Below are 14,086 nucleotides of genomic sequence, written 5' to 3'. Positions count from 1 at the left end.
CGTGCCACACAAGTGTCAGGCAATGACCATCTCCAACAAGAGAGAATCTAATCATCGTCCCTTGACATTCAATGGCATTACCATCGCTGAATCCCCCACTATCAACATCCTGGGGGGTTACCATTGACCAGAAACTGAACTAGACTAGCCATATAAATACTGTGGCTACAAGAGCAGGTCAGAGGCTAGGAAACCTACAACAAGTAACTCAACCCCTGACTCTCCAAAGCCTGTCTGCCATCTACAAGGCATGTCAGGAGTGTGATGGAATACTCCCCACTTACCTGTATGAGTGCAGTTCCAAAAACACTCAAGAAGCTTGACACCATCCAGGACAAAGTAGCCTGTTTTATTGACACCCCTTGCACAAACATTCACTCCCTCCACCACCAACGCACAGTGGCAGCAGTGTGTACGATCTACAAGATGCACTGCAGGAACTCCTTAGACAGCATCTTCCAACTGTACGACCAGTAGAAGGACAAGGGCAGCAGACCCATGGGGACACCCCCACATGGAAGTTCCCCTTTAACCCACTTACCACCCTGACTTGGAAATACATTGCCGTTCCTTCTCTGTTGCTGGGTCAAATCCTGGAACTCTCTCCCTAACAGTGCTGTGGGTGTACCTACACCATATGGACTGCAGCAGTTTAAGAAGGCAGCTCACCACCACTTTCTCAAGGGCACTTAGGGATGGGCAATAAATGCTGGCCCAGCCAACGACGCCCACATCCCATGAATGAATAAAAAAAACACTATTCCTTTCCTGTAACTAATGCATGGGTTTATTTCTGCTTAATTCAGTCCTACTAGAAGTCCTACTATTATTCGGTCTCACGGATCCCAACTTTAATATTGGTGCAGTTCCATGCTCATACTCCAGATCTTGTCAAGCTAGTACTGTACTGCCAGCTTCATTTTTTTTTCAATATATATCATGAATTTGATGGTTTTAACAAGTATTTGTGTTATTGAAACTTCATACAGTGGAATATACCATTCACAAGCCTTTGGAACAGTATATGCATCATCCCCATTGGCACTTGGGTGAACAACAGAGAATGAGAGTTAGAGAATAAGTCTGAATTAGCAGCTTTGGTATGAAAGCTTGACAGTTATCTGGAGTAAGTGAAGCAGGGGACTGATTAATTGGTTGAGCTGAAGCTCATGGTGTGGCAGTCTGTGTGTGTGCGTGTGCAGGTCATAGCCGTGGTGCATGGGGCGGTTGTACACGAGCTTGTCCTTGTTGCTCTGTGAGTTCTTCCTGCTGTTGGTTAACTCAGAATAAATACCATCTCCATCAGATTACCTTTATTCACAGATACACCATCTTGTCACAAAGGGAAAAAACGAGAAATATCTCCTAATACCATAGCTGGAATGTCACTTGGCCGGTAACACTACTACTGGACAGTAGTGCAATCATTTTTTAAAAGATCTTTTTTGTCTTTTTATTGAATGGGGTGTTGAGGTCTTTTCTGAAAAACATGAAATCAGATTGAGCTGAAGGTCATTCAATATAGAGCAAACTCATTACACTAAAAGATAGTGAAAATTGATTCAATATGGGAGCTGTTCCATTTTATTATTGCTTGATGTATTTGAATATGCAGTTCATAACATGGTTTGATGAGGATGTGCTCTCCATTAAATCTTTCACCAGATGTTGGCATCTGTATGAATCATTGTGTATGTATTGATGTTGAAATAGTATTTCTATTCATTACTGATCTGATATTTTTAATTGGGAGAAAAAGTTTTGCAGGTATTGCTGATATGATTGAGTACACTAGATTTATTTCCTTATAGTATTGCTGCTGTAGATACTTGTGGCTCCTTTTTGGAAGCAAACATTTTGACATGCAATTACTTGAGTACAGCTTTCAGATGCTAAGATGGATTTAGTACACAAAAGCTAGCTTGTGGATGCAATTTGTCTCTGAATTATTCCTTTTTTAGTTTATGACACTTCATTTACATTTGAATGTAAGTTATTTGCTGAACTCGATTTGTTTCAGTCAAAGGTTATATAAGGATGAGTACTGTAATTAATGAGGAGGAGTTGCATAATTTAAAGTAGTTTCGGCAAGAAAACCTGAAATGAATGGGTCTTGTGGAAATGCATTGGATAGATATATTGCATATAAGGGATGTGCAAGTTCAATTGGAATGGGATTAAACAATGGAAATAGAAAATTAAAACTGCTGGATATACTCAGCAGGTCAGGCAGTATCTTTGGACAGAAAAACAGAATTAATGTTTCAGGTGTGTGATGTTTCAAGAAAACTGAGGAAAGTTAGAAATGTTAATATGTTATGAATAAGTGAAAGGGGTGGTAGAGGAAGAAGAACAAAAGTGAAGTTCTTGTATAGGATGGAGGGCAGTTGAGATTAAATGACAAAAGGTTTAATGGTATAAGAGCCAAAGGAAGAGGTAAATCAGGAAACAAAAGATGTTTTCAGATGGAGTATGAATGGCCAGATAGCAGCTGTTCAAATGCAAAGTAAAGAGATAAAGAAAAAAGCAAGAGAAAAATGAACTAGCAAAAAACAACTTCACCCATTACTGGAATGTCAATTGGTGGAAAGGATTTGGGAGTTAGGAGGAGTGTTATTTGTCACAAAGTACACAGCCTCTGACCTGTTCTTGTAGCCACAGTATTTATATGGCTGCTGCAGCTTAGTTAATAATGACCCCTAAGGATGTTGCTGATTGAGGATTCGATGATGGTAATCCCTTTGAATATCTGGGGCAGATGTTTAGATTCTTTCTCTGGTGGGATATGGTAATTGCTTAATATTTGTGTTAGCAGATGTTACTTGTCACTTATCGGTCCAAGCCCAAATGTGGATTGCTTGATTATCTGAAGAATTGTGAATGGAGCTGTGAATGGATCATTAGCAAACATCCCCACTTCTGACCTTATGATGGAGGGAAGGTTATTGTTGAAGTAGCTAAAGATGGTTAACCCTAGGACACAACAGTCATGAGCTCCTGCAGTGATGCCCTGGAGTTGAGATGATTGGCCTGCAACAACCACAATCATCCTTCCTGTGTGCTTGGTATTACGTCAGCTGTTTGAGAGTTTTCCCCTGGTCTCCATGAACTTCAATTTTGCTGGGTTTCCTTGATGCAATGCTTAGTCAAACACTACCTTGATATCATGGACAGCCACTCACCTTACCTCTGGAATTCAGCTCTTTTGCCCATGTTTGAACCGAGGTTGAAATAAGGTCTAGAGCAGAATTACCTGGTGGATCCCCAATTGAGCGCAATTGAATAGGTTATAGATGTACCCTCAAATTTTTTGTTTGGAGTGCATGTAAATTGTTTTGCGCAGACACTCGTCTGCAATAACTTAAATAACCCAGCTGTTGCATGGCAACTTTCTGCTGCATGGCTTAGAGGTGAGTAAATGCCACTTGAAAGCACTGTCAATGCTTTGCGGATGATTCCACATAAACTGATGGGGTGGTAATTGGCCAGATTGAATTTTTCCTGATTTTGTGTTCAGGACATATATGGGCAATTTTCCATTTTGTCCACTAGATGCCAATTTTGTAGCTGTACTAGAACTGATTGGCTGGAGGTGTGTCCAATTGTTTCTGTATTAATTTTATTTTAGTTGAATAATGCCACTATTGGAGTTTTCATTTGCTTTCACTAACAGTCAGCATTTAATGAAGTACAACATGGCTAGGTGCAGAGCAAAGTTCCTTCATTGCCCAAAAATATATTTTCACATCAAGCTCAGAAGAACCTTGCCATGTTGGTGTGATGGCTGCTTCTTGGTGGTTGTCACCTTATTACCTTCAAGTGAAGTTGTCACTTTACTGCTTGTGCTGAGTCTCAGATTGTGTTATTCTCTGGTTTCTTGCCCAATTAGGGATGGATGGGATGGAATTGGCCTCAAGTAACTTGACTAAAGACTGCTATACTTGCAGAATGAGGAAGCCTACACCTGTCAAGCTTGAATAGTCTCAATCCCAACTGCAGAGGTGAAAAATAATGGTTCATCTATTAACTTCATTTTTATATGCTACTTTGTCAGGAATCTTTCATTTATTATTACTGTCTGCCCTTTGCATTTTTCAGGTCATGTAACATTTCTAGGCTAAGTGAGTGAACACTTAGGCTCAGATTTTTGATACCAGTCAGGTTTGCCAAGCTGGGAGATTTCCTGGCTTGGTGCACCCAACCTTTAAAAATGTCTGTCTACAGGTCGGATTTGTGGTTGGTGGCATGACCTGAAACAGGCGAACGACCCCAGAAAGGTTGTCAGGTGCAGAGGTGGGCTGGGTGCAAATCCTGCCTCTGTGCCCTGGCACTGGTTAAATAAATAAAAAATAATAACAAAACAAAAACCATTAGCTCTAACCACCGCCCCCCAACACACACACACTCCCTATGCCCCATCCATGCCTCCCCACCACCTTCCATGGCCCCCATACTCCCTGTGCCAACTTAGTGCCTGTCTGCCCACCCCCATTGCTCCGTACCTTCATGCCAACCTAGTGCCCCTCTACCCACCCCCATGGCCACCATACCCCAATGTCAACTTAGTGCCCCTCTACCCACTCTAATTACTACCATACTCCTATGCCAACTTAGTGTCAACTCATGCCACCACCCACCACCCTTTTCCCTTACCCCCTCCTTGGACAGTTCCTTGATAGCTTTGACATCTCCAGGATAGCTATGATAGGTTTGACACTTCTTGGATAGCTTTGACAGGTTTGACACTTCCTGGACAGGTTTAACAGTACTTGGATGGCTTTGGTACTTACTGGATAGTTTTGACAGGTTTGACAGCTGGTCAGCTCCTTAAAATTACCTTGACAGCTGAACAGTTCCTTTACAGCTGGAGAGCTCTTTAACAGTTTGACAGCTCCAATGATTTTGTGCATAAAAAGTGCTAAATCATGTTCGCTTTTAACAACCCCAAAGGGTGCCTTACCTCTCCCAAAGGTGTCCCAGAATCTTATCCAAAGGGGTACCTTACCTCTCCAAATGGGTACCCTGGTTATCCAAAAACATCCACCAAGTTCAGACTCCTCTTACCTGTTCTAATTTGCATTCTCCAGACTCCAAGCTCCCAGCTGTTCTTTCAAAATCTGATTTCATTGGAGGCAGCTGCTGATTTAAATGGCTGGCTTATCCGCAAATCGCGCATCTGCAAACTCTGGCCTGACTCCTTTCCTGCCCCCGGGAAGATGGGAAATACTGGGTTCAGGAGTGGGCCTTAGAATTTTCAGCCATTTCCAAGATTTTTGCCATGATGTGGCAAAAATACAAAATACGGGCCTTACACATCTTTGCAGTTTATTAAATTGTGGAGGGTATTGCAGTTGCCTCCAATCTTATTCTCTTCTGATGTCCACACATGCCTAACTAATAGGGTCAGTGTGGAGGAGCTGTTTTTTCTTCCCACTATGAAGCATGGGTGTCAATAGCACTGATAACCTCAATTATTTCCCAGACTAAGATCAATTAAGTCAACACAAAATCGGAAGTACTTAGAATAATCACAATGGAATGGATAGATAAGCTGCTGAAACGGGGTGCTCAAAATTGTTTCTTTGGTTAAATCCTTAATATTGAGCTCTTAATTTTGGACGCCTGGACACACATGATGTTATGGACAGGGCAGAGATGGTAGGGTGGTTGCCCCTTTCCCCACATTTCGACTGAGCGAAGACAGGTGTGTATTAAAAGACAAAGAGTTTCAATCCCTAGTGCTGTGACTGTTAAGAACAGACAATGACAGGTTTCCTGATAAGTTTTTTAAAAGATGGATAAATGTTTATCACTCAATGCTCAAAATATATTTGAAACAGCACCAACTCATTCATACATATACACACACGCACATACAAAATAGGTAGAATGCACCTAGTTCTTAAAAGTCCAAAAATTCACTGTCAGGCTTGAGATGAAGTCATGAGACATTGCAGGACTGTGACTCCTTTTTGGTTCACTGAATGAATAGAGGTTGGAGGTTTATGAAGACAGATTCCCAGTGGCTCACTGCTTGCAGTAGCAGGCTTCTCTGGCTTCACTATTGTCGAGTGTGGTTTGGTTCTTCTAATAGGTGGTTAAAAGGGCAGGCCAAATTCGCTGCCTCCTGATGGACTTTAGGCAGGATCCTGTTCCTTTGCTGGTCTGAGCTGTTTCTGACTTGTGCTCCAAAAATGTATCTTATTAAATGTCCCTTAGCAGAGACCTGGGGCAGGATTTTTACTTAGTTGGTCAGGCACGAAGCCGAATGCTGCCTGCGATTGGGCCCCAACGTCGGTTTCATACTGGCTGGCCAATTGACAGCCAGCCAGCGTGAAACGTGCACTGCAATGCTCAGTGCTGCAAGGCTGGGGCCAGGAGGCGGGCGAGCGGGGAAGTTTGCACATGTGCGTGGGTGCATGCAATAAAAGCTCCTTGAGGCACAGAGCTGCCTCAGGGAGCTGAAGATTTAAAAACTCAAAAATAAAAAAGTTACCCCTGTTAAAAACATGTCCTCTCATGTGACTCTGTCACATGAGTAGAGATATGTTATGAATGAAATTTAGAAATTTTTATTTGGTTTTTTAATTGATGCTGGAAACCTCATCCCACCTGTGGAAGAGGTTTCCTAAAAAATGCAAAGGCTGCTTGGCCTTTTCACTTACTCGCCAACTGTAAGGTTGGACGTGCAGCAAAAAATTTCATTCAATTGTTACCTTGGCCTTAATATGCCTGTTAATTGTCCGTGGATGTGCTGCCAACTCCCACACGTGCCCGCTGACCGAAATATCATGCAAGTGCGAGATGACGTTGGGACTCTTGTGTGCACCCACCCGTTCAGCGAGAAATCCTGCCTCAGTTTATGTCATGTGATCATATAATCTGTTTCGCCATTGTTCTCACAAGAACCCAAATGGCTCGGTCATTGACACACAATTGTCTTCAAGTTTTCCACATTTACATATCCCTGTATTAGAATTAGGTACATCTCACACTTATTCTTTGGAATTCCACTCTGAAGCCAAGAAGTTTGCAAGCCCGTTGTGAACCAGTTTCTGTAATTATCCATAGGAAAGGTTTGCTGCATTTTAATGACTTGTCCAGACATGCAGTATAGCTTCCAGGGCCTTGAGTAGTTCCATTTATGTTGACAGAAAAGAAAAAAAGTAACCTGACATCTCAACTCTATTCTGTTACGCCATGACAGGGCCAGACAATTCTATCCATAGTCTAATAAGGAGGGGTTCCATTCTGCAGTGTTACAGGTTTGTGGTTCATTATTCTGTAAACTCCAATTTATTTCAAAGCTTTGATTATCTCAGTGCTTATAGGCATACAGATTTGAAGAATGCTCTGTAACTGTAATGGGGAGAAGGTTGATGTGGGTGATTCATGGAAAGCCTGTCATCAATGAGTGATAGTAGCTGCGGAACTCAAGTGTCTTAAGTGGCTTGTTTTCCATAAACTTCTACTATTCAACATATTATCCCTTTATGCAATACCTGTATGACACATTCTTTTTAAAAGTATTTAAAATATTACTTTCGAGAGTATTTACAGTTCTGTGCAATGATATTCCTGTAAATCATGATATCGATCTGCAGTTTTCCTTGAACATCAATTTGAGGCTGGCACATGGAGGATGAGGCTGTGCAGCACATCATAGCAGTGTGGGGTTGCGTTAGGAATTTGGGTTGCAATTAATAGTTATCTTACAATTTCTGATGTATATGGTATCCACATGAATCTTTACCTGATAACTTAGTAGAACACTAAGATTCCAGTGTTGCCTGTAGGGATTGTAGACTATGGAGTGCAAGCTAGTGATATGGACATTGCTGTAAGAGTTTGTTCAGTGTTCTCACTAAAAGGTTCAGGGGCTTGTAAGGTTAACAGTAGTGTTTATTGGTACACATAATTGTACATCTCCAAGGTACAACCCTGCGTGGATTCTGTCTCCACGATGGCTTCTGCTGGACTCAACTGTACTCAGTCCACTATCATGTGACTCTGTACATCACACAGTGGGAGGTTGTGTCCTCCAGTTCCACATTAACCCTTGCTCTGCCAAACACTCTTATACTAAAGACATTATACATGCAAGAAGATTGAAAAGGCAAAAATTCGTTTGGCATGCCTTTTCAGCCTGACACACTTTGAAGGAGTCAGTGTTTATTACTTATAAAGACCTGTTATCTAGTGCAGTACAAGGGTCTTCAGCAGTTTTTTAAAAACCTAAGTATGTATTCATTACAATTTTCTGAAGATTTTTAACAGGAGAAAAAATATTTCAATGTGAAGCTACGGACTGAATTTTCCTTCCCAGTATGAGGTTTTACAGCACTGATATTCAGATTATACATATAATTTGAACCCAATGCAAATATGGCAGACAAAGAACATATATGAAGAAAAACTAAAAGAGAAACCAAGAATTCCATGAAGTTTTAATAAAGCAACAAAGAGCTAAGACTGAAAAGTAATTGCTATGTTATTTAGAATGCATATTAGTTGCAGTAATAGAAGTGGTTAATGGAACTTTCATTCATTTATCACTGAGCCTAGGTAACTTTGTTTTCTGTAACTAATATGATTCATTTCAATTAAGTTCACAAATGATTTTGTTATCACATCCCTAAGTGAGACGATAGTCTAAGATAATTTAATTTTGCTGCAACTATGCCATTCTGTTACAATTAAAGATAACACACATGATTAATTGCTGTTTTGATGTACTTGGGTGTACTTGAATAGTTTACTGGAATGACCTAGTAACTTAATTTTAGGCATAATATTGTCACTGTTCAGAAACACGTTAGGATGATAATTAACTGAAGTTAAATATCATTTAATCGTCTGCACAATATGACCCATTGTACAATACATTTGAAAGAAAATTTGTAGGAATAAATATATCTCCATTAAGTGGTTAAATGCTCGGCCTGGCATAATATGTTGGTGGTGATGGATTGTCCTGAGGGTTAGAAAGAAATACAATATTCATCATAAATTTGAACTCTGTACCTACGCATATTCTTCTCAAAGTTTGTTAGTGATATTAACTCTTTACTAAGCTTAGTGGTTGATATATTAATTCCATGAACCACTTCTTTTACTGCAACTAAAGTGTGTTCAAAATAACATACCAAGTACTTTTCAATCTTAGTTCTTTGTTGCTCTTTTTAAAACTTTTCTAATAATTTTTGGCTTCTCTTTCAGTTTTTCATATATGTTCTTTGTACCTGCCATATTTCCATCGGACTCAAATTATAAGCATAATCTGAATATCGGTGCTGTAAAACTTCATAGTGGGAAGGAAAGTTCGGTCCGTAGTTTCACATTGACACAACAGTTTTCCTCCCATTAAAGATCCTCAGAGCATTGTAACTAATGTATACTTAGACAGCTGCAATCAACAGGTTTTTAAAATGTGCTAAAGATTCTTGTACTGCACCAGACAACGGATCTTGTACTTTTGAAGAAACTCCAGATACAACTGTATATGGAACAGGGTATATTTAATAAACAGCACCTATGATATATCAGACAACAGTAACAATTTGTTTTTTCTTTACCTTGCATTGCTATACAGAATCTACTGGATCTTTCCTTAAATACCTAACTTCTCCACTACCCTTCCCCAATTGGAGGAGCCATAATGCCACCCTCCCATAAAATAAATAGTTTCACCACAGTTGCTTAACCCTTGCTTGATTTATCTTATTTTCCCATGGGCTTGACCTTTCACTTAAATGTCTATCTTTGAGAATGGATGCCATATATCAGCTTTAAAATTTCTTCCTCCCCAGAGTTTTTGGCACTACCTAGCTACCTCCTTCAGGTGCCATGCCCTAAGAGGGCATTGGTGACCATGGACTTCCATTGGATTGACCCATAGTTATGCTTGGCAAAGTACTGGAGTGGTTTGCGATTGCCTTCTGCATTATGGCTGACCAGGAAACTCTCCTGCTTTGACTGCCTACCATCAGGTGTATTGGAAAGATTTACAGACTAGTAATCAACCTGTTTGGCCATGTTATGAACGTACCTTATGTGGCCATTCAAGTCCTGAAGTGGGACATGAACCTGGAGCTTTCGGCCCAGAGATAGGGATGCAACCACTGTGTCACAAGACCTTCCCTGCATAATTACAAATGATTTTAATTAATCAATACCTGCTCCACTCATCACCCAATCCTCTCTATTTTACTGATAATTCCATTTATCATGCATCAACTTCATTCAGAGCATCCCTCCATGTACATAGCCTCCAGTCATCTACCCATATAATGGCTAAATCGGGACACGTTGATCTGATCCATGCATGTTAATGGGCATTGAAAAATTTGTCAATTTTAATCTTCAAGGCAATTTTTCATGCCTCTTGTATTTCCAGCCAGCAACAATCACTACTTACCTTCGATGGCTTACCTTGGTTGGACTTCGTTTATCAGTACTCTTGTCCTTACCGCAGATGTTAAATGAGAATGAAAGTGGATTTGGATATAATGCCTCTATGGTCAAATGACATGTCAACATTTCCTGTCTAGGCTCATATAGTAAGATTGGCTATTTGGTAGTGGAGGGCTGCAACCCTGGAAAATGGTCCAGCATGAATCATGTCTTCTGGAAATCAAAAACAAATTATAACCAGCCTTCTGTTTTGTCACTAAGATAAAAGCAAAAAACTGTGGCTGCTGGAAATTCAAAACAAAAATAAAAATACCTGGAAAAACTCAGCAGGTCTGGCAGTATCTGCGGAGGGGAACGCAGTTAACATTTCGAGTCCGTATGACTCTTCAACAGAAAAGCTGTTTTGTCATCACTGTTAGCAATGCATGTCAAAATAATTTTGTAAAATGAGCCCCACCATTACTGAGTACTTACACATCCTTGAATTTTTAACATTATGAACAGGAGTTTCTATCAGTTATGCTTTGTTATCAGTGATATTCACCCAAAATTGGCTGAGGCCATTCAAGATTGAGGAATTTCAAATTCAATTTGCATCCAAAGCAAATCGAGTTTCTGCGATCTATCCCATCCTATTAAACTACATATGATGTTCTAAAGGTCATACTTTGACTGCATTAATAATGATGTTTAATTTCTGCTCTGTGCATTATATAAACAAAGAAAATTTGCAATCCCTTCTGCAGTCAAAATCTTTGATGAGAAAGTTAACTGGTGTCACTGGGGTTAATCTCCCTTTATTATGCATTGAGTTCACTGTTAGAAATAAAGGGCTGGAACTTCTGCTCTGTTGCACAATTTCTTTTCAGTGCAAGAAATGGATAAAACTAGTATAAAAGATTGCTGAATTTTAAGCACAAATCAAGTTTCTGTGATCCTTTTTGCTGGTTTAAAAAAGCATTGTACTAGAAGCAGGCCCCGACAACAAAACTGGCCTGCAGATCAAATCAATCACCATTGGACACTACTGTTAATTGTGCTGGTTTGCAGGCCTTCAAAGAGGCTCTTAAAGTCTAGTGTTTTTCTCAGTGCAAGAACACGAATAGGCATATTTCAAGAGATTTTAATTCCTTTTTAATTTATCAAGAAACTGACTTTTGTGCACCAATATAACTAGCAAATGGTTCTGTATAGTTTTTAAAATCATTTTCATTTATTTAAAATTGGGTTACTCGTACATCTCTAACATGAACAAAAGAGCTGAACTCCAGAGCTGAGATGAGAGTGACTGCCGTTGACATAAAGGCAGCATTTGGCCAAGTGTGGTATCAAGGAGCCCTGGCAAAACTGCAGTCAATGGGAATCGGGGAGAAAACTGGTTGGAGTCATACCTAGCACAAAGGAGGGTGTTTGTGGTTGTTGGAGGTCAATCATCTCAGTTCCAGGACATCACGACAGGAATTCCTCAGGGTAGTGTCCAAGGCCAAACCATCTTCAGCTGCTTCCATCATAAGGTCAGAAGACTGGATGTTTGCTGATGATTGCACAACGTTCAGCAACATTTGTGACTCCTCAGATACCAAAGCAGTCCATATCCAAATGCAGTAAGACCTGGACAATATCCAGGCTTGGGCTGACAAGTGGCAAGTAACTTTCATGCAACACAAGTGCCAGGTAATGACTATCTCCAATAAGAGAGAACCTAACCATTGCCTCGAAATTACCATTGCTGAATTCCCCACTATCAACATCCTGGGGGTGGGGGGGGTTACCATTGACCAGAAGTTGAACTGGATTAGCCATATAAATACTGTGGCTACAAGAGCAGGTCAGAGGCTAGGAATCCTGTGGCAAGTAACTCACCTGCTGACTCCCCAAAGGCTGTCCACCATCTACAAGGCACAAGTCAGGAATGTGATGGAATACTCCCCAGTTGCCGGGATGAGTGCAGCTCCAACAACATTCAAGAAGCTTGACACCATCCAGGACAAAGCAGCCCACTTGATTGGCACCCCTTCCATAAATTTTCGCTCTCTCCACCACCAACGCACAGTGGCAGCAGTGTGCGCAATCTACAAGATGCACTGCAGAAACTCACCAAGGCTCCTTTGGCAGCACCTTCCAAACCAATGACCGCTATCATCATGTAGGACAAGGGCAGCAGGTAGATGGGAACACCACCGCCTGGATGTTCCCCTTCAAGTCACTCACCACCTTGACTTGGAAATATATTGCTGTTCCTTCAGTGTTGCTGGGTCACAATCCTGGAACTCCCTCCTGAACAGCACTGTGGGTGTACCTACACCACAGGGATTGCAGTGGTTCAAGAAGGTAGCTCACCACCACCTTCTCAAGGACAATTAGGGATGGGCAATAAATGCTGGCCTAACCAGCAATGCCCACATCCCATGAATGAATTTAAAAAAAAATCATAGGTGGTGGACTAGACACTCTAATTAAAAAATGTTTATCTTTTGATAAAACCCATTTTTCAGCTATATTAATAAAATTGCAGGTATATATCAAGGTTCCTTTTACAATTTTTTAAAAATTGCATTTTAAAATGCTGGTTCATGGAAATTCAGTGATATGCAAATGAGTTTGAGCTGAAACGAGCAGATGAAAGTTAAAACTAGTATAATTTTGAGCCCATTTAGCACATGGTTTGCTGTTTGCACTGATAACTAGAAAGTCAGAAATAGCATGATTAGGTACAGAGTAAAAGTTTATATCTTCTGCCCCAGTAATTTTCATTAACACCAGCATTCAAACAAACCTACAGGACCAGAGTGATCTTTTTTTTGTTACCCACATTCAATGTTTCTATGGCCTTTCTGTATGTAATTGCCAATTCAGTGCCACACTGTTGATTTTCAAGCAATGTTGCTGTGGACTCTTGCCACTTGGGACATCTTTTGATGTAGGACCTTCACAGCTGGGTGGCAACTTTAATTTAATCAATCTGTTGTGCAACAGAATCCGGGCTTGAGAAGCTCTTATGCCATTCTGCATTCTGCTCCCCCACTTTCAGCATGTTACAATGGGCCTTTCTCCCAGTGTGACATATCAAGAAAATGAGTACTTGCAATCAAAATACGAAGACTTATCCTAAGGTATCATTGATGGTTGAAAAAACTAATAAGGATGCTCCTTTAGATGTTAACAGGTTTCGTGGATCTGAGCAGAAAAGTAACTTGAAGGTATAACAATGGCCCACATCTTCTATTCCCGTGGGTGGGGGCAGGCCTTACCCAAGACCCAGAAGATGTGCTGGGGGGACCCTGGAAGACTCCGCACAACGACGGCACAGGAATTTCCCAGGAAGTTTAAACTTCCAGTGGGCAATTACCCTGCACCTGGAACCACCCAAAACCCCAACCTAAATTCGAGACTGAAGATGGTTCTGACTCTCTTGGCAAAATAGTTACCCAGGAAGGGTCAGAACCAGCACTCTTGGGTAACTATGATGCTGACCTCACCCAGCAGCTCCCCCAAACTCACCATTGGACCACTGGTCCCCCCGCAACTTGCCTGACCCACTGCCTACCTTCCCATCACCCTGACTAATCCGCCCACCCCCCAATTAACTGCCTGACTCACTGACTCACCCACCCCAAATATCCATTCCAACCCTCTACAACTATCCCTGGACTCCCCCCACCCCCAACCTGAC

General features: G+C 41.0%; 1 protein-coding gene across 13 annotated transcripts in view; it reads left to right on the top strand.

Annotated features, from left to right (window-relative positions):
- immp2l (inner mitochondrial membrane peptidase subunit 2) overlaps window positions 1–14,086 on the top strand; it is a 660,141-nt gene that overhangs the window by 118,495 nt on the left and 527,560 nt on the right. Inside the window, exon 4 of one of the 13 annotated variants that reach the window (XM_041215721.1) lies at window positions 3,890–3,961. The exons of the other annotated variants lie outside the window; for them this stretch is intronic. Within the exon in view, the coding sequence (XP_041071655.1) occupies window positions 3,890–3,920 (31 nt within the window). The 3' untranslated portion in view covers window positions 3,921–3,961. Of the gene's footprint in view, window positions 1–3,889; window positions 3,962–14,086 lie in introns of those variants that run through there. 13 annotated transcript variants of the gene reach the window in all.

This window comes from Carcharodon carcharias, chromosome 21, assembly GCF_017639515.1.
Source record: "Carcharodon carcharias isolate sCarCar2 chromosome 21, sCarCar2.pri, whole genome shotgun sequence".
NCBI classification, from domain to species: domain Eukaryota; kingdom Metazoa; phylum Chordata; class Chondrichthyes; order Lamniformes; family Lamnidae; genus Carcharodon; species Carcharodon carcharias.
This window is presented reverse-complemented; position numbering and strand designations above follow the sequence as displayed.